At 43.6% G+C, this 21,527-nt stretch overlaps 1 protein-coding gene across 1 annotated transcript; it reads right to left on the minus strand.

Annotated features, from left to right (window-relative positions):
- Positions 1-2,170: 2,170 nt before the first annotated feature.
- On the minus strand, positions 2,171-4,823 carry LOC147465271 (pentatricopeptide repeat-containing protein At2g13600-like). The gene has a single exon (XM_086519216.1). The coding sequence runs from the start codon at positions 4,621-4,623 to the stop codon at positions 3,037-3,039; it is 1,587 nt and encodes a 528-aa protein (XP_086375342.1). The 5' UTR covers positions 4,624-4,823; the 3' UTR covers positions 2,171-3,036.
- Positions 4,824-21,527: the final 16,704 nt, after the last annotated feature.

Consider the following 21,527-nt stretch of genomic DNA (forward strand, 5'->3'; position numbering starts at 1 on the left):
AAATTGCACCACAAAAGAAGCACAGAGTGCCATTCAAGCTTAGTGTATGGCATTTCCTGGCAACGACGTCAAAAATGTGCGCGTCGATCGCACGTGTCGATGCAAAGAACTTGCCAGTACACTGTGTGCGAGCCACAAATGGCTTCAAGCACACAACAAGCTTAAACTAGTAAGCTCAAAGAGGGCGATGGTCTGTCACTCACCGCTCTACGCTTGCTATCGTGGAGGATTCCTCGCCGCGAAGAAGAGAGAGACGCCGCTATGCCGCGCTCAACCACCTCGCCGTCGTCGTGCCGCCGCAATGCTCGATCGCACACACTCTCTCTCTCTCTCTCACGCATACACACACACACAAGGACATGAAGAAGAAGAAGATGGAGATGGAGAAAGAGCACTCTTCAATTGCACAATTGAGAGAATGAGTGAATTTTAGGTTTAATTGACTTTTATATGAGCTTGATCCATTCACACTTGGACACCCATGTTTAGCCAACTAATCCCTTGAATATTCCAGTTAGAGTGCGCCTTTCATCGACGATCACTCTTACCTTTTTCTTATTGGCACGACAGTAGCTCTTCCTTCTTCGTGGCGAAGAATCCTCCACGAAGGCGAGCATAGGGCGATGAATGACACACCCTTGCTCTCTTGAGCTTGCTAGATTAATCTGGTTGTGTGTTTGCAGCCATTTGTAGCTCGCACACAGTGTATCGGCAAGTCCCTTGCATTGACACGTGCACCATACGCGCACACCACATGTCATCTTAGCATGTGCGCACCCATGCTTGATGAAGGTATGGAGTAGAGAATGGTCATTTAGTGACAGTTCTCCATAATATTGACGACCCATGGCAACCGACGAAGGCCAGGAGCCATGGTGGGAGTCAATATTATGGGAATGGTCCCGACCGTCAAGGTCATTGGGAGGGGAAGCAAGCAATATAGATGCTGCAGCAGGTAGTGTCTTCTCACAAGGCGACAGCAGAAGAGTAGGTGAGGGTGACCTGGCAATTGGAAGTAATTCCATGAGGTGACGTGCCCTGCAGTGGTTGAATGGAGAAGCAATGATTATGGGGCTACTCGTTCTTGTTGCTGAGTTGCGAAGCAATGATTGGCAATGATGATCTAGAATTCTGACGGCTGACTTGGAAACCGTTTACTGGCCTGCAGACAGTTGAACGCTGACTTGTCATGCACGGATATTATGACAGCTGATGTGTCGTCAATCGAACGATGCATGGTCAAATTACTGTCAGTAATCGACAGTGGACGTAGGGTCCAGATTGACTCCCCCCCGACCAGCGACCTTGACGGTATGGTTGAAGGGCCTTCCTTTATCTGCTCAGGCTTTCGTATGAAAGTGTATGGCTGACGCTCTTCCTTTCAGCCTTAAGCTTTGCAAAGGAATATTACCTCTGATATGTGTCAAATCCCGATCTTCTGTGGAAGCTCTTCCTCATCTTTTTCTAAATTGTCCAGCTTTATGCTCCTCCTATCCATCGTAGTTTGATGTGTGCTTGTATATGAAGACTTCGAGAAGAATTCTATTTACCTGATAGTCTTTTTTATGGGGATCATGTTTTGCATTGCCAACTTGAAAATTTTTGATATTGATTTTGTGAACTATTTGGATTCATAAAAATGCTCTTTTGTTTGTGAATAGATATGTACAATTATGGAGTTCAAGTCATATTGGAAGGGTGGTTATCTATCCATATCTAGTCCATGTGATCTAAACCACCTCACCTACAAGTACCAAGACTCATGCTTGCTTGAGTATGAAATCTGTCACGAGGCCTCGAAGGCCATGCATGTGAGTCTATCTGATGGCATCTCCCTCATCCTCTTAATGAGGCAAACTGTCTAGAAAATAGCCTCCACTAGCATAGATGGAATGGCCAATTCTGCTCTAATAATGTTGTGTGATACTTAGGGATTACTACACACACACAGAGAGAGAGAGAGAGAGAGAGAGAGAGAGAGAGAGAGAGAGAGAAATGAAATGAAATGTTATATTAACGTCTTCAAAAGGCCAAAATGACCTATGAGACCAAAAAGTTACAATTGGTGAATCTGATACCATGTCTGAGTACGGAAATTACAAATTACAAGGCTACAAAGTTACCAAGTTACGAAGAGAGAGAGAGAGAGAGAGAGAGAGAGAGAGAGAGAGAGAGAAATGAAATGTTACATTAACATCTTCAAAAGGCCAAAATGACCTATGAAACCAAAGTTACATCCATGTGTGACTCTAGTACGATGTTTGGGGAACATTAAAATAAAATATATGAGAGTACCTAGAGCGGGAGGTATGTATGTAAGCCTACCCTACATCAACATCGCATAATACATCATCTCAAAAACATACGGAGAGGGGCACAATCACATGAGGGCTAATGAGGTGTACAATGGAGAAATTATACAATGGTGACCATCCGATAAACTCTCTCATGGAGCTTTGCAGTATGGCCTCAATGTCTCCATAGTCAGCTCTCTAAAGAGGGCCGTGCTCGATGTGATTCAACGACCCTCCATAGCCTCCAATGTAGAGCTCATTTACGATATGAAAATCCTCGCATCCTCGGGCATTGTGAGCGGCCAAGCTATATGGCTCGATCAAGAAGGATGGGTGTGACTTGGTAACATGTGGTGGGCCATCCCAAGTAGTCCCTCTATAAAAAGTTGTGATCTACCTCTATATGAATCCTCTTGAGCCAAAGCCCTCTCTAAATAAGCAATGAAAATGCCCATGGATCTCCGAGTATGCAGCGCACTGATAGATATAATACTCCTCCGTCTCTGGCTGTCTGTGGCAAACCTGGCATAATATCTCCTTTGGGGGTAGTTGTACTTAATGGAAAAGCCTTGCATTTAAAAGATAGCAATGGCATATGTACCTACAACAGGAACAGATGAGTAGAGCCCTCGGCATGTTTTCCACACTTCTTGCTGGAAGAATTAGCTTGATGCAGGATTTGAAAAAACAGTCGAGTTTTTGTAAAAGCCATAAATGCTACATTGCCTTTGGCAATTTTGTTTCAGCCACAACTTCCCGAACCTGCACATATGTTACTCATGTACACATAAGCTGCAGGGTCAAAGTAATCCAGCTGCAGCGCATGTTCAAAAGCCCACCTGCCAAGCTCCCTACTTCCCCATTTCTGACAAGCACCTAGCATATTATGCCACACAGAAAGGTTAGCCAAAAATGGCATCTCCTCACTTATTGTTATCGCCTTATCTAAGTCACCCGCACGCCCATAAAGATCAATCATGCATATGTGGTGCTCTAAATCAGGCATGATTCCGAAGTAGCTGCTCATAACCTCAAAACACATTCGGCCCTCGTCTAGAAGACCCTTGTGGCAGCATGCATTAAGCACAATAGTGAAGGAAAACACGTCTGGTTCATTTTTTTCTGCTACCATTTTGTCAAAGAACTTGAAAAGAGCGTCATCCTCCCCAAGCTGACCGTAGCATTCTAGAAGTACGTTCCAAGAAACCATGTCCCTAACTTGTAGAAAGTTGAACACAACTTGTGCTTCCTCAAGCATACCACAAGTGGCATACATATCCACCAAAGCATTACCAACCACTGGATCCTTTTCTATGAAGGCTTTCATCAAAATCTCACCATGTACTTCTTTTCCTCTCTGAGGAGCACCTAAATTACTGCAAGCCTTCAAAATGCACACGCATGCAATTGTGTTTGGAGAAGGGCCCTTAAGTTTCATTGACTCAAAACAGCACAGCGCTTGTTCATCATGCAAGTGTTGAGTGTATCCAGAAATAAGTGTGCTCCATGAAATAACATCAGGACCTGGAAGCTCGTCAAAAATGCCTCGTGCCTTCAAGAGCTCACCACACTTGGCATACATGTCAACTAATGCATTGGCTATCACAATATCCCTTTCCAATAAACCTCTTTTCACGATTTCGGCATGTACTTCACAGCCCTTGCTGGAGTCTCTAACCATCCCGCATGCTTTTAGAATGCAAGGGAAGGTAGAGTCATTTGGAAACAAGCCCTCACCCTGCATTTTTTGAAAGCAAAGTAATGCTTTCTCCCCATTCTCGTGTTGGACATACCCTGTGATAAGAGCGGTCCATGAGACCACATTTCGAACATAAAGTTCATCAAAGACTTTCTGTGCATTTTCAAGCAGACCGCATTTGGCATACATGTCCACTATGGCAGTACCCACCACCACATGTTTCTTGAGCAACTCATCTCTATTAATGTGAGCATGTATTTCTTGGCCCTTCTCAATGGCTCCTATGCTGCCACAGGCTGTCAAAATGCAAGCATACGTGGCTTCATCCGGGGAAAGGCCACTAACCCACAACTCATCAAAACATGTGAGTGCTTCCTCGCCAAGTCCAAGTTGGGTGTAACCTGCAATGAGGGAAGTCCAGAGAATGACATTTTTTAAAGGAACAAAGTCAAAAACTTCTCTGGCTGCTGCAATTGCACCACATTTGGCATACATGTTGACGAGGGCACCGCCAATGAAGACATTACTGCAAAGCAATCCACGTCTAGCAATGTCAGCATGTAGGGCACGCCCTAACTGGAGATTTCTTTCTTGAGCACAACACTTCAATACCAAAACGAGGCTTTTCATGAGACATTTCCTCTGCCTGTTTGTCTTCCTACAATGCAGTGCGTTGGATTGCCATCATCATCATCAAAGTACTCTGCAACTGTGCACGATCTACCCCCCTGAGGAACGCCTTCTCCCCCTCCTCCTCTTTCTGCGTGGGGGAGCACTCACCATAGTTTGACGTCTCTGTATCAATCAGCGCTCCGTCCGTCCTATTACGATCGTGTGTGCATTATTTATCTAAAAGAAGAGCTTAGTTTTTAATGTATGAGAAAATTACCAAAATACCCCTGTAATTTGTGAAATTCCCGCCATACCCCCAAATTTCAAAAATTCCCAATGTAGCCCTCATATTTTACACATACAAGCCTTTAAAAGAAAATTGAATACTCTAAAGATTCCCTCAACCCCCAAAAACAAGAAGGCACCACCTCCTTTGCCTCCAACTCCCACTCCATCTCCGCCTCAGCCTGGGATAATCTCCACCTCTTGAGTCACCACCCTTTGCATGTTATTGCCTCTACCCATCTCCCAAAAGTCGCCATACCGATTTGCAGGCATGACGTTCACTCATGCCAAAATTGGTCCTCTCCTATCTATCACCTACAATTGCTATGTTGTGCCTCCACACCAGTTCCCAACAGCCCCCATACTAGCACGTAGACGTGATGCTTCCCTATCACCTCTACAGACGATGTGTCGGGGGGGGGGGGAGAGAGAGAGAGAGAGAGAGAGAGAGAGAGAGACCACCCAACTAGTACAATTGCAAGATATCCACCAAACACGTGGACTGCCATGCAATTGTGGACTGAGATGCCTAAGTTTTCTTTAAAACCTGAGAGAAGATAGAGAGAGAATCTCACAAGATTCTCCTTGTTTCCAAAATAAAAATAATTGAGGGCCACATACTTGGCCAAAAATTCCCAAAATGCCCTTCAATTTTGTAAAAATTCCCAAAATTCCCCTAATCAACCTCATAACATCTCTAAAAACATTTTTTTTTGCAACTCTTCATAGGAAGATTGGTCCTCCTCATTAGCAGTTGATAGAGCTAGGGTTTTAATTGGTATTGAGGCCCTCTTCACATGAAACTGTTCATCTTTTTTGAACAAAAATGCCTCTATTTATGAGCTCATGGTGAATAACTTTGTCTAAGACTCTCAATGATAGATCTCCATTGTCATAAACATTAGACTATGCAAAGATAGGGGCAAATCCATCCCAAAATGATGCAAGGGTATGCTTGGAATTTTTGAAATTTTAGGGGTATTTTAGGAATTTCCACAAATTTCAGGGATATTTTGGTAATCGTCTCTATATTTTCTGGCCACGGTTCTTACTATGTGGGTCAATTGTCATGTACCCAAGTAAATTGTTGATCTTGAGGTATCACAATATGTTTTTTCCAATACTATATTCGAGACAATTGTTGAGATTCCTTACGACACATGGATAAAATAAGTATTCACAAATGATAAAAATGGAGGACTGAATGTCAGTGTCGTGCTCATCTTACCAAAAGGATTTGAATTAGCTCCCCCTAAACCTAGCCGAAGTAAATTGCCCAAAGGGCAAAACCATAGCAATGCCTCTTCTCTTTGGCTTACCTAAAAGTTCACTAATTTTGTTGTGTTGATGGAAAAGAATGTCAAAGGTTAAAGACTTGTAATTTATTATGTTTAATTACTATTTATTATTTTCTTTGTTTAAAGCAAAAATCACAAGTTCTACTCATGCTCATGTCGAGCCATGGCGTCTCATAGCAACCATAGATACATCGACTGACAAGGAGCCACCCCACGACACTGAAAAAGACACCAGAGGGAAACTTGGTTGAACATGGAGCAAGCCTCGGCCCGAGCAAAGACCTAGATACTAACCAGTCATTGGTGCACCAATTTCCATGTTCCATCCGTTTCCCGATGACGACAATCGCTTCCCTGCTTTCTTGTATAATCTCCGTGAACCTAGTTGTTTTCAAGGCATTCTCGAAGACCCGACAGTTCCTAGACTTCCATACGTGTTTGAAGTAGAAAAATCTAACAATTTGCATGCTGATTAGTAGCGCTTGGCTCTTAAACATCTTCATACCCATGAATAGATCGTTCTTGAAGAACCCTATCTTCCAGGTCTTTTAAAGCCAATTGCAAATCTTTCCTGCCAAGCTACAGGTCGTCGGATAAGTGAGGGAGGCACTCACTAGCCATTCTCCACTGCAAGCATCTACCTGGACCAATACTTATGTCTAGAACCTTCACACTAGTAGATAAGGCTCCCCATAGAGCCTTCCATAGAAAGACCTTCATCCTAAGTGGCCATTGTTGGTACCTGATGTTCTTCACGATTATCACACATCTTGATTCCAGCCATTGCTTGCCCCACTGCTTGTTCAAGGGGGGAAACCAATCCGTCGAGGCCATCATGGTGTTGTACACATCCTTGGTTTACGGCTTAAGAAAATGTTTGTTTGTGGGCCACCGCCATGCTTTCCACTTGAACTTGGGCTCGCAGGTAGGCAGATAACAACTATCTAGCCATTCTAAAGCTTTATTGGCCACCAACAATCTTTTAGTCCCACTTAGGTGGCAATGGGAGGCCAATTGGTCTGTTCCTTTCCAACTACTGTTGTTGCTATCCCAAAACTGGCCCAGTCGGCGTAGCCCTTTGTTATTGATCTTTCATGCAACTTCCCTCCAGAATGGGTTTAGAAGGATGCTTGTTGCCTTAGGTAGTCAAGGGGACCAAAGAGTTATAGAGTTGTGAAAGTACCTTGTTGTTTCTCCCCATTCCAAGGCCTCTTTTGCATTTCCAAAATAGCTCGCCTATTGTGCCCCCAAGTTTCAAGTTAGACCACTGAGGGGCAATCAACTTGTCATGCATATGAAGCCCTTTACATTGGCCACCTTACGAGCACGCCTTGGCATTGTCCATCATGGCCTTTGTCATGATAGGCCATGCCTGGTCTTGCTTCGTGATTGCTACCACAAACTTGGCACATTGGGCCTCCACATGAGGACTAGGGTTAAGCATCGCAATACCACCTTTCTCTACAAGTCTCGCAATCGATTCCCATCCTGCCCAATGCTAGGGTGACAACTCTTTAGTGTTGTTTTTCCATAAGAATATATTTACCGATTTCAAGAACTCTTTGCAATTGCATTTGGCTAACCTTAGGAGCAAACTATTGAAGGCATGTAAGGAACATTAAAAAATTGACCACTTTCACCCTACTCGGGAAAGGGAGAAGCACATACTCCCACCTTCGCATCTTACTCCTTACGGATTGAACGAGTAGTTCTCTGAGAGTGACTCTCAATCTTGATTTTCAATACTACACTTTGACCCTGACGCACTGGCATACATTGCACAATCTACACAGCCTTCCTAATTATTTGGGGGCAAGTTTTGAAGAAGAAAAGGGAATCATCCGCAAAACAACTTTGCCAAAACTTGGTTGTTGTTAGGTAGGGACAACCCTTGAATCTCCCCTCTTACAGCATTGTCTTCAAGAAATGTCACCAAATCCAATGACGAACATGGGGATAGTGGGCAACCCTACTTGATTGATCTTTTGACCTCGAATGCATCCACAATTATCTCATTGAACAAAGCTCAGATTAGCTACCAACCCCAAGGATTCTAATCAACTGGCACATCCGCGGCCCAAAGCCAACGATTTCATGACATCTTTGATAAATGACCAAGTGATCGTTTCATAAGCTTTATCTAAATCCAACTATAGCAAAATACACTCTTGCTTAGTGAATGTTGCATACTCTATGCTGACCATTGCTACCAGAATGTTATCATAAATTGAACTTCCCTTTATAACTTCATGATGGTGGGGAGTGATGACTTTGTCTAGGAGGGGAGAGAGCCTAAGGGATACGGTTTTAGCAATGACATTATAGGCCATTGACATCACAGTGATGGGACGCGAATGTTTACGTTGGGAGCAACAAATTTTTTTGGTGATAGGTTTGATGAGGCTCCTTTTAATTCTTAAATCAAGAACTCCATTGACCAGGGCTTGGTTAGCCATTTGTGTGATTGGGGACTTAAGATCACCCCAGAATTCTTTGAAAAACTCAATAGTCATATCGTCCCAACTAGGGGACTTCTCTTTGACTAAATCTTGCAACGTGCAAGAGCACTCCTCCTCGCTGAACGCCTTCTCCAAAAGTTTGGTGTTGATTGGGAAATTGTATTTTTTACACTTCCAAGAAGAGTAGCTCTCGCTCCTTCCACTTCCCGAGAGTAGGCCTCGGGTTGACCTATGATCTGTCATAAGTGATCAAGCATCATTTGAGCCATTTCATCTAGGTCCTTACAATCATTTCCTTCCCCATAGGTGAGAGAGTAGACAAGGCCCCAATTTCTCTTAACTTTGAGGTCTTTGAAGAAGTGAGCTTGATTAGCCTCCTCCAGTTGGAGGTAGGTTTCTTTGGACAATATTCTGGCCCTCCTCACCTCCTCGAGTTGTTGTTCGGTCAAGTCATACTTAGCTTCAAGCCACCTTTTATGCTCATCTTCAAAGGCAGATTCTTTGTTTTTCCTTTAGAGATTAATAGCTCTACTTCATCAGCGAGCTGCTTCTAGCTCCTCCTGATTAAAATTTGAAAAGGTGAGACCCTTGTTGTAAGGAACTTCTTAGACCCTTGGAGGAGGCAATGATCTTCTCCTTTGTTTTTTAAAAATTTCATGCTTACAGCGGCGACAGGTGATCCGATAGGCACTATGAAGTCACCACCTTCATTTCAAGCAATGATGGCAGCCAATCGGCTTGATGAGAACAATAGCATCGATCCAGCCAAGATGCCATGCTGGCATATTACAAACTAGTGTACATGAACCCTACCGTGCTATTCCAAGGGCCCACCTCCACATGTCCACTAATGCCCACTTCTCGCACAAGCTAAGCCATTTGGATTTATCCAACATGTTCGATGATCCTGTTCAATCCTTTCTCCTCCACCATATTAAAGTCTCCCACCAGGAGCCATCCCTCTTCAACATGGATGCCTTTCAAGTTGCTCCCATTGCTTTGGTCTTTCCTTTGCCAATCAAGGTCCATATACGTTTATGATGGTAATATGTTGATCTCCTTACTTGATCTTTACACCTAGAGCTCTCCCAGAGGGATGATTGACCACCACCTTTGGTGTCCACAAAAGAGAGGATTCTCTAATGTTCCCATCAACAACTTCTTCGTAGAAGACAAGCTTCTTCCCCAGTGCTTGGTTTCTTTTGCTTGTAGCATTGAGGTGATGCTCCTGGATAGCCCAACTGATTTCCTTGCCTTTTTTTACTTCCCCCCATAAGAGGGAGTTCTTCTTCTGGGATTTAAGCCCCTTCAAGTTCCATGGAGAACAAACTCTTCCATTACTAAGAGAGGGGTACAAACTCCTCCACCTCTAGGAACTCTTCTTTTGTGCCCTCTTTTCTGCTGACCTCCTGCATAGGTCCTTTCCCATTCTCGTCAATTACCTTGAGGTTTTTCAAGTTGGCATCCCAAAGAATCTCAAAGATATTATTATAGAGGAAGGGGGTTGTGGGAATATCTGGCAGGGCTTCTTTCATCCATCCAGCCACCCGCACCTAGCATTTGAACCGCTTGCATGAGATGTTGGAGATTTGCTGCCATCCTTCATCTTTTTTACTAAATGTGGGTGATAAAACAATCCTCTGAAACACTGGGGATGTCGGTTTTTCCTGGGCGGTGGATGTGAAGAGGTAACTAAGGGTGGTCTTTTCATTGCTATGATGGGCTTCGACTGGCTTCTTTGAATTCTTTATGGTTTCTCTTTGCTTATATTAGAATACCCTTCTTCTCGTGCCTTTTCATTATATTCAGTGGAGGAGTCCCTATTTCAGTTTCCTTCTGGAGCATTGTCGGAGTGACTTTTCACCAACTACCGGGCCTGGGGCTGTGGCCAAGGCAACAGAACACAACCTAGCAAAGTGCCCGAATTTGTTAGACTTAAAGCAAGCAACTAAGAAGATGCCAAATTTCAACAGAATGACCTTAAGACCGGCCTCCGCATTTACTACTAGATTCTTGGGCTGGGACTTTGTGAGATCCCACCAAATACACACCTTATTGGCGGCAGTATCTGGTTCTCTACTTGATGGAACAAACAAAGGGGTACTGAGGGCTGCTACCAGGTCTTTCAAGTTGCTTCTCAGCCACAATGGGAGGTTGATGAATTCCACCCACACTGGGCACATATCCTAGAAAGCATCATGGGATTCAAATGAGGGATCCCAAGGGAACATGCACATCAATGACTGTTTGAGAAACAATGGGCTTTTGGCCAATATCATCTCGTTGCTGAATTGCACCAAAAAGAAGCCTTTTTCTAGATATTGAGCGTTAGAAATATATCCAACCTTGATTTAGGCCGTTGGATCTATGAAACCAATTGACAAGTTTGGCTTTGGCAGACACCCTACCCATGAATCCGAAGATCAACATAGATTTAGCAAGCTCTACGAGTCATCTCTTTGATCAGAGCAAGAGGGACCGCAATGGTGAGTGCATCATGTACTTCCACTCTTTACGAGAGCATTTTTTTGAGAGCTTGATAGAACCTATCCCCATTGCCATCATCCAGAGGCCCTGAGGGTGCCTTTGCTTCCTCCAGCATTCTCTTATTCAAGGATATTGTGCTAATAATCTTCACCAATTCTTTCTCAATTTGTGACTTGCATCCTTTCGGTTTGTCCTTGTTCTGGCCTGATATGCCGCCCTGGCCGCCCCCGTTGTGTTGGGCCATGACTACTTCTGGACCATTATCTACCATGATAGTTGAGGGGGTCCTTCGCCTCACCTTGGGCCCCACCAAAGTAGTAGAATTGGGAAGATCCAAGATGCCCATATAATATGCATAGATGACATCATGGTTTGAGCTACATGATTTTTGTGTATGTTGGCTTGTGAGTGTTTACCATGGCCATATCTCAAGAGAAAAGAGGCAATTCAAACCAGGTTACAGCACTCACGAAGGGTCTGATGATGATGGATCATGAGACCTCAAGCAAAAAGAAATCGCTTGTGCTGCAATGATTCAAGGTTGAAGATGCCTTGCCTTCATTCCTCAACACCACACACACACACACACACACATATGTCCCAAAGAGTAGCGACAACAAGCACAAGGCAGAAACTCAGCGTAAACACACTCACGAGGTACCTTCTTCAACTAGAGCACTGACTACACTCCATGGTCACCCTTTCTGCAGATTACCCCTCTCTAGATATTATTTATTCTATAAATCATCTAAACTAACATAATATGGCAGAAGGGGGAGCCCTTTATATGTGTCAAAATCTGCGACATGAATGCTAAACTCCAAAATTGAGAGAATCCCGTGTGCACGCGAGAGAGAGAGAGAGAGAGAGAGAGAGAGAGAGAGAGAGAGAGAGAGAGAGAGGCCGCCGAAGGCCGAAGGCGGTCGACCGTACTAGTAACCTATAAGCTGCAAAAATATGAAGTCTTATGGAAAGGCCTTGTCACTTTAATTTGCACTTGGATTGTCTTACAAGTTATCAAACCTCACAAACGCTCATTTTGTAGTGCAAGTAGAGTACCCTACATAATAATGCCAAGTAGCTGCTACAATTTTCAAAAAAGAAAATCAGAGCGAATCTTGGCAGATGCACAGAGAAGCAAGAGTGGCACCGTAACCCAATTGCGGCGCAAAAGGGAAGCGTATCCCAATTGCAGCATGCGAAGGAGAGAGAAGGGGAGCGTATGCTGATGCATCAAGCAGAGTTGACGGGCAGATGCGAAGGCATGATTTGTATTTTTGCATTTATACACCAGGCCCTATGTGTTTGTTAGGTTGGAGGAGGTTCGAATCCGAATAACCCTTTTATAAGGGTAGTGAAGTGTCATTTGAGAGGAGAGAAGGAATCTCAGAGAGCATCTCAGGAAGTAATGGATAAAATAAAGAGAGAGAGAGTAGAGGAGTAAAGCACCCATTTCAAAAAAAATATCAAGAATCTTTTAAAGACGTCGTTAAGACTTAGAAGCAAAATTTGAAGCTCTCTCTCTCTCTCTCTCTCTCTCTCTCCAATCATCAAAGCTCCCTCTCTTAGAGCACGCATAGAGGTGTTGTTGCATGTAAGACCACCCTTGAAATTCTTGCTCTTGCACTAGGTGAGAAACATGCGTGTGAGGACTCTCTCTCTCTCTCTCTCTCTCTCTCTCTCTCTCTTAGGGGTGTTGCTAGCATAAGATGTGGTAGGGATGCGATTGGGATTTTGTGCTTTTCTTTTCTTTTTTTTGAAAGGGGGGGGGGGGGGGGGGGGGGGGGGGGAGCTACTAGTTGGCAACTTGAGAGGAGTGGGAGGAGTATCGATAGATAGAGGAACGGGAGACTTCGGAGCCCGAAGGGGAGACTGCATAGAGGAAGGAGACTATGTAGAGAAACCAGAGAAGCAAGCAGGTTGGGTAGAGGGAGAAGATTGCACAGACACATGCCATCATGGTAGTAGGCAAGAGCAGGGTTGCAAGGTAGGTGAGAGAAGGCAAGGAGGGGAGGGAGCTAGATTTGACAGAATCTACAAAGAAATGGTTTTCTTTTAAATGGGAGCGAGTAGGACACTTCAAGAGTAAGTGAAGCAACTTTACATCAAATACTCTCTATTTTGAGAAACTTACCTTCTATTACAATATATTGGAATTTCTCAATACATTAACTTTACATCACTCTCTATTTTGGGAAACTTACCTTTTATTATAATATATTGAAATTTCTCATTGATTTTGTTGGGGTGGATTTCATCATTGGTAGACCTCATGATTATATCACTTGTTTCATGGTCTCGTGAAAAGATTCTCTCTCTCTCTCTCTCTCTCTCTCTCTCTATATATATATATATATATATATATATATGTGACTCATCAAACTGTTGGGATTGTTCCTATGACATTACAGTTTATGTTCACTTTTTTTCTTCTTCCTCTCCTCTCTCTTACAAAAATTTGTATTGCATGTATGGGACATATTTTATTGACCTAATATTAGCCATCTATCTAGCTCAAGCATGGGCTAGAATGCATAATTTATTGACCTAATATTAGCCGTCTATCTAGCTTAAGCATGGGCTAGATACCATCGATGCACAAAAGCTACATGTAGGCATACTAGTGGCAATCATGGTAGCATCTGTTGGAATTACACACTCATCCGTTTGAATCCATGTTGTTGGGAGATTCAGAAAAGTAGTAAGAATCATGCAAGGGCATGAGCCTTGGCAAACAAGTGAACATTGGTGTTCCCTCTCTCACCAAGCGGACTTGTACCCATAACTTTTTGCTTCATTAAGTGTTTATCTAATTTAAGAAGATGACAACCCGGCCCTCTATTCTTCTCTTTGCATGGTTAAAATATCAGTCTTTGTATATTATATTAAAAGAGATGATCGCCATGTGCATTACTGAATTCATTCAAGCAAACCATATATTGAGCTTCATACCTTAACACTCCCCCGCAAGCTGAAGACCATCTCTCGCTTGAAATCATTGAAGCTTCTTATTTCTCCATACCCCATCTCTAAATGTGCTTTGTCCCCACATGAAAACTTGAGCATATATTTGGAGCCACATTCTCCTTTACATGAGCCCCAATATCATCTTTTACCTCAGCATAACACCTCTTTAAATTTATAAAAACATCCTTGCTCACAGGCTCACTTGATGAGTGACAAGTTTGCAACACTTGTATCCTTTTGCTCAAAGGAATAACCAAGTATGTGTCTACGATTTTGGGTTCATTTCTTTGAGTGGAATCTACAAAGGTGTTGTGGGAAGGCTTTTGAATGAAAGTGAAAGCAACAGAACAAAGGGGGAAGGGAAAGGGCGGGGGGGTTGGTTTGTTGTGTGGGAGCGCAAGATCGTGAGCTCAATTTCAGCTTGCAATGTCATGCATGGAGGACTTTAGATTCAGTGTGCATGCTTCGAAGGGAATTTGATGGAGATTCGATATATTAAGTGGGTATAGAGCAAGTATATCAACATACTAATAAATACACATTTTTAAGGTTTTTGGGTCCATATTTTTACGCAAATCTTTCAGCACATGCACAAACAATACATCGAAACACTTTAAGGTGTGCCAAATCAAGTTTTTAGCTGGTAAACTGCTACTTGAGCGTTTACATTGGCACATAAGCATGAAGAGAAAGGATGAAGCGTTTACATTGACACATAAGGATGAAGAGAAAGGATAAAAAATACTCCTTTTTTTTTTTGCAAAACTCACAATTGTGAGTGAATTATATTGACCATCCCAAAAAATTACAAGGTCTTGCCATGCTCGTGTTGAGCCATGACATCATCCAGGGACCATAATTACATCGACTATCTGGGCAGCCACCCCTAAAGACCCGCCCCCTTATCCTTGAAACACTGAGATCTTCTATTTACCAATGGCCAAGATTTTCCCTTTTCCTAGGCATTCCATCTGCTGACAGCAAGGCACAAGTAGTCCCAGGCCAATCCTCCGCGTTTTGCTTGCGCCCGAGCGTCCATATTAGCACTTTGCTTTCTTGTATAATTTCTGCGAAGCTTGCCACCTCAGAACCTCCTTCAAACACACGGCGGTTCCTTGTCTACCATACATTATGTAAGAAAAGTACCTGACGATTTGAGTGCTGATGAGGAGGGCAGGACTACTTGAATTCTTACCTCCAAGGAATAGATCAGTCTTGAAAAAACCAATTTTCCAGGTTCTTTGGACCCACTTGCATTTTTCCCTGCGAGGCCTTTGATAGTTGGGCATTCCATGAATAGGTGGGCTAGATCTTCACTAGCCACCTTGCACCCCAAGCATCGAGCTGACCCAATCCCTCTCTCCTGAATCTTCACCCCCATCGGTAGAGCACCCCAAATTACCTTCCATAAAAATACCTTCATGTGCTTGCGGAACCTTTGGCTTCGAGATGTTCTCCATTACTTGCTCCCACCTTTCGTCCATCCATTCTTTTTTCCATATCTTCTTAAGGGAGCTAGACCAATTCTTCTTGTGCATCATTGTATGATAAATGCCTTTAGGATGGGGTTTCCATAAGAGACTGCTTTCGGGCCATTTCCAAGCATTCCAATCAAATTCCCAATCACAAATTGGCATCACCATATTGTCAAGCTCTTTCATCACTTTGTTGACAAGCAAGACCTCCAAACTATTAAGTTGGTACTAGGTAACCAGAAGATCAATGGTTTTCCAGCTCTTGCTGTCACTGTTCCAAAAGCGCCCAAGTCAATTCATACCCTTATTATTGAGCTTCCTGGCCGTTTCTATCCAATAGGGATTTTGTGGCAGATCTACAACTTTGGAAAGCCAGGGGGACCAATGCAAAATGGACTTCTTGAAGTATTTGGTTTCTTCCCCCTACTTTAAGACTCATGCTGCTCTATTGCATTTTCTTACCAATTCTCCTAAGCTGCCCCCCGAGTCTTAGGGTAATAGTTTGTCATGAACCTCTACCCCTCTCCACTTTACACCTTTCGAGCCAAGTTTAGCTGCTTCTATCATATCTCTGATCATGACAACCCAAACTTGATCCATTTAGCCAAGGAACCAACAAATTTGGTGCAGCAAGCTTCTGCATGGGCCATAGGGTTGAGAATTCCGAGGCCTCCTTGATTCACCGGCCGAGCAACTGATTCCCAACAGGCCCATTGCCATGGCCTGGAGGATTTCGTGTTGTTTTTCCATAAAAACCTTTTTACTGGTTTTAAGACCTCTTTCCAGTGACACTTAGCCATCTTGAGAAGCAGGCTAGTGAAGGAAATATAAGGGAGCATAAAGGCATTGATCACTTTTATCCGACTTGGGAATGGGAGAAGAGCATACTCCCACCTATTCATTTTTATTTTTATTTTTTCAAGCACCCACTCATATCTTTGCTTGTGAGTTACGTCCACCCCCAAGGGAGCTCCTAGATGTCGGAAGATATTCCCTTTTGTGTCAATCTCCCCCGACCAGTCACAAGGGTCAAATGAGTCATTTTCCGACAGGGAGATCAGCCTTGACTTCTCTATATTACATTGGGACCCTGAAGCTACAAAGAATATTTGTATAATCTCCAGAGCTTTCCCGATGACCTGGGGGCACGCCTTCAAGAAGAGGAGAGAATCGTTTGCAAATAGTTTTGCTAGTAGTTGGCTATTTCCAGGCAAAGCTAGGCCTTGCAACTCCCCTCGTTCCGCACTAGCTTTGAGCGTCGTGATTAAAGGATGTGATCCTATGGCAAAAGCAGGGGGGACCAACGGGCATCCCTTCTTAATAGACCTTTTGACCTCAAAAGAGCCCACAATTCTATCGTTAAATAGGAGCTCTGACTGGCTTCCAGCCCCCAGTACACGTACCAGACGACATAGGCGAGGACCAAACCCCAGAGCTTCCATGACGGATTCTATATATGTCCATGTTATTCTATCATAAGCCTTATCAAGGTCCAACTGCAACAGAATGCACTCTTGCTTTATGAAAGTTGCGTATTTGATGCCCACCATTGCTGCCAAGATGTTATTGTAAATGGACCTTCCTTTGATGAACCCATGTTGATGGGGAGAGATGATCTTGGTTAGTAAGGGGGCTAGTCTGAGGGCTACTGCTTTAGCAATAATTTTGTAGGCCACCGACATCATCGTTATAGTGCGCCAATGTTTCAGCTGAGAACAATAAATCTGTTTTGGGATGTGTTTGATAAGCCCTCTCTTTACACTTATCTCCAACGACCCTTTGACAATGGCTTTATTGGCCAGCCTTGTAACTGGGACCTTGAGATCATCCCAAAATTCTCTAAAGAATTTCACCGTCATCCCATCCCAACCAGGGGACTTTTCCTTGCCAAGGGCTTGCAATGCTAGTGAACATCCGTCTTCCGGAAATGCCCCTTTCAAGCTATTACTTTTTGAGTGGGGAATCTTCTTCTTGACACTCTGAAGTAAGGTCCCTCTGGCTTCTTCCACTTCCTGGGACTGGATCTCTTGCCGTCCAATGGTTTGACTAAGATAGCTCAACATTAGACCAGCCATCTCATCTTGGTTATGAACTGTCATCCCTTTCTCATCATAGAGCAAGCGGACGTGGCCCCGTCTCTTCTTGATTTTTAAAGCCCTAAAAAATTGAGCTTGATTAGAGGCTTCAGGTTGTAGGAAAGTCTCCCTGGAGAGAAGCCTTGCCTTTCTGATATCTTCTAGCTGCTCATTAGCAAGGTTAGATTTGGCTTCGAGCCATCGTTTGTGCTCATCCTCACAGTAGCAAGCCCATTGGATTTTATGGAGGTAAGCAATTGTACCTCCGCTGTAAGATGCAGAAGGTGCACCTCCCTAGCTTTTTTGATTCGGGGGCCCGAGGTTTTGATTGCTTTCTGGGGACTCCGAGCAAATAGGTCCCACGCATTGTGTTTGTTGAGGTCGACATCTTTTTTGAGCTTACCCAGTGCTTTCTTGGTTAGATTCTTGAAAAGAGGGTCTTTGAATAGGTGTGCCCTTGTTACTAATAGTTTTTTCCCACCTCTTGGGGTCTGCTCCTCCCTTTGTTCTTCTTGAAATGTTGTGCAGAGGTATGTGATCCGAGAGGCTTTTTGTTGGGACTACCTTCATCTTCATCAACAACGGTATCCAGTCAACTTGGTGTGAGCAATAACATCTGTCCAGCCTGGAGGCAATGCGGGCATACTGGAGACTTGTGTAGGTGAAACCAGGCGTGCTGTTCCATGGGCCGACTTCCCATAAGTCAATCATCACCCACTTTTCGCATAAACTTTGCCATTTAGTCCTTTCTGAGCCAGCCAACATACTGGAGGATCTTGTTCTATCCCTGCTCTTTTCTACCAGATTGAAGTAGCCAACAAACAACCACTCACCTTCAATAGGATTATCTCTAAGATGCATCCATAATTTAGCTATATCTTTTGCATTGCAAAGGCCATACACATTCACAATGGTGAATGGATGCCCTTCCCATCTGATTCTAATCCCGAGGATTCTGCCGGATGGGTGGTTTAGAACCAACTTCGACTCCAATTCCCTGTCCGCAATGCTGAGGACGCCACTGAAACTATTACTTCCTTCTCCATAGAATACGAGTTTCTTTCCTAGCACCTGCTTTCTCTTGCTATGAGTATCTAAGTGGTGTTCCTGGATGGCCCAACAATTGACTGCCTTCTCCTTTTTTATTTCCTCCCAGAATAGGGTACTCTTCTTACGGGTTTTCAACCCCTTTACATTCCAAGATTGGATAGTGAGAGACTCCATCATTAATGAGGGGTTCATTGGGATAGAGGAACAAATTCTCAACATCCAAATCATGCCCACCCCCCCTCTCCTTGGTCTCAGGAGAATCTGGGGATTCCAAGTCAGGGTATTTCTTTTCTTGCAGAGCTGCAAATGGATTGTGTAGTGGGATAGTGAACCACCCTCTTTTCAAAGGGGTGGAGGATGGAGTACATCCTTTCACCTCAAGTGTTCTCACAACTTCAAGCACTTTGAAGTCTCTTGCCATTGCCTTCACCCTTTTGGCTCTTTTTAGACCAGGGACTTGAACAGCCGTCCCCGTTGTCACTGTCATAAATTTTGGGGCATTAGCGGGAGTAATGATCATATTATTATTGCATGCACCTTTGGAGAGTCGTTGTATGGGAGTTGATTCATCCACAATCTTTTCATGCATCTTTATATCCATTTTGTCACATTCCATATCTTCTTTATCCTTCCTTGCATTTGCCCCTTTGTTACTACCTCCTTGCATCTCCAACCCTTCCATTGGGGTTTCCTTTTCACTGGCGACCTGTGCTGCCGGAGCTGCAGTACCATTAGTTTTCAAGGGGCAATCCTTGGCAAAGTGTCCAAAGTTGTTGCATTTAAAACATGCTCCAAACTATGTCCCAAAGTTTAGCGGATTAGTAACAAGCCCAACTCCAACATTGATTACCATGATCTTAGGTAGCGTTTTAGACACATCCTAGCCTATACAAACCCTGTTTGAGGTTATACCAAACCCTCTCTTGCTAGGTATAAATAATAAGGGAGTGCCCACTTGACTAGTAAGCATCCTGAGATTGTCCCACAGCCAGCTAGGCAATCCCACAAACTCAACCCAAACCGGATGGAACCCCTGTAGAGATTCAATTGAGTTGAACACTGGCTCCCAAGGCACCACACATACCGTAGTCCTTAAATACAAGGAGCCCTTTGTCAAGGATCTTTTTCACATCGGAGGCCTCTTTGAATCTCACTGAACAAAAATCTTGAGCTAGGTAAAAAGTACTTTCAACTGCTCCTCCATGACCAATAATTTGTGGGTCCTGAAGCCATTGAATCATCTCAAACCTGTTCTGGATTCTTCCACTGAACCCAAATATAAGTGTTAGCTTAGCTTGCCTGGCTAACTATTTTTTGATAAGTGTTGGTGGAATTGCTACAATAATAGACTCGGCAACCTCCACCTAATGTGGCAAAGACTTTTTTAAAGCAGAGAAGGCCCGATCTGCCAACCCGTCTTCAACCAGCCCACTGTAATCTGCTTGGGAGAAAGTTCTTTTATTGTTGTTAGGGTTGGACTCAATCATTTTGCTGACTTCCTTGAGCTCTTGCTCAAGTCTAGCTCTTGCATTCTGCAGTTTTTTGATATCTCCTTCACTCGACAACCCTTCTGATGAGCCTTTTCCACAGTCCTTAGAGTCAGGCCCCTTGAGTATGCTAGCAAACAAAATGCCTAGCCTGCGAGCTGCAAATGCACTTGATGCCTTATTTACTTTCATACAGATGGGACCTTGAGGAACCCCGTCTTTTAGGGGTTTTACCTCGAATTTAAACCCTTGAGATGAGCCCATTTTCTCTCTTGATTCCTCATAGGGAAATTTTTCAATCGAGACAATTTTGTCCTCTTTTATGGTTGAAGCCCTTGGCAAATTGGGGCTCGACATTTCCGCATCATATAGCAGTCTCAAGGACGAGCCATCTCCTTCATCCATCGGCACGACTAACTCCTTTTTGGGTATCTTTTCCGCCGCTAACATATGTGAGAATTTGACAATATCTTCACTAACGACCAGAGCGTCGAGTTCCATTACCAAGTAACACAGACTTACAAAACAAGACCTTGACAAAAAGGGCTTCAAGGAGATAATAATCGTTCTATCACATAGATAATAATCGCCTTCTCTCTTAGATAATAATCGCATGGAGCCAGCACTGAACTCAGGCGTGTTGAAGTGGGGGGGGGGAATGCACTGCACTAGATAATCGACGCTGACCGTAAGCTCTCATCAGATTGTAGATAGCGATGCATACAGGGGTCCCTCTACCTTCGCCTTGAGCAAAGCTTATAAGGAAGCACTCACCAGATCGCAGATAGCGATGCATACAGGGGTCACTCTACCTTTACCTTGAGCGACTAGCTCGCAAGCTGAGTCACTTCCAACTCTGACACGAACTAGGAGGAGCCCGACACACCCCGCCACTCCTCACACCATCGCGACATCGCTGATTCATTCCATTTTCATTCCCCTTTTTCCTAAAATTTTTACGTGATGAATTGCTTTTGAACTAATGATTGGGATAAAAAGTACTTTATAGGCAATGTTCCTAACGAATTAGGATTTAAGGTATTTTAAATGGACTGAAGCTACAAAATTCCACCTATATTTTGAGCTTGCCTTGAAGAGAACCGATGTAATTTTACAACTTTTAGTGTAAGTATTTACAACTAGTATGTGACCCGCGTGTTGCCACAGCTACATGTGGGTCAATTGAAGCAACCATTGTTCTCCTTCCCTTCACATGGAGGGCAAATGTGGGCAAATGCAATCATTTTTCCAAACATACAAAATTGCTTTCCTTTAATTTTCCAAGAGGAAATTTAGAAAATTAAGTTTATTTTGTAGGCTTTTACACTATTTTTCTCTA

This window comes from Adiantum capillus-veneris, chromosome 1 (assembly GCF_014529385.1).
Source record: "Adiantum capillus-veneris isolate H3 chromosome 1, ASM1452938v2, whole genome shotgun sequence".
In the NCBI taxonomy this organism is placed as follows: domain Eukaryota; kingdom Viridiplantae; phylum Streptophyta; class Polypodiopsida; order Polypodiales; family Pteridaceae; genus Adiantum; species Adiantum capillus-veneris.

Excerpts from the sequence above, each read along its gene's own strand:
- LOC147465271 (XM_086519216.1), bottom strand. The coding sequence starts at position 4,623 with ATGAAAAGCCTCGTTTTGGTATTGAAGTGTTGTGCTCAAGAAAGAAAT.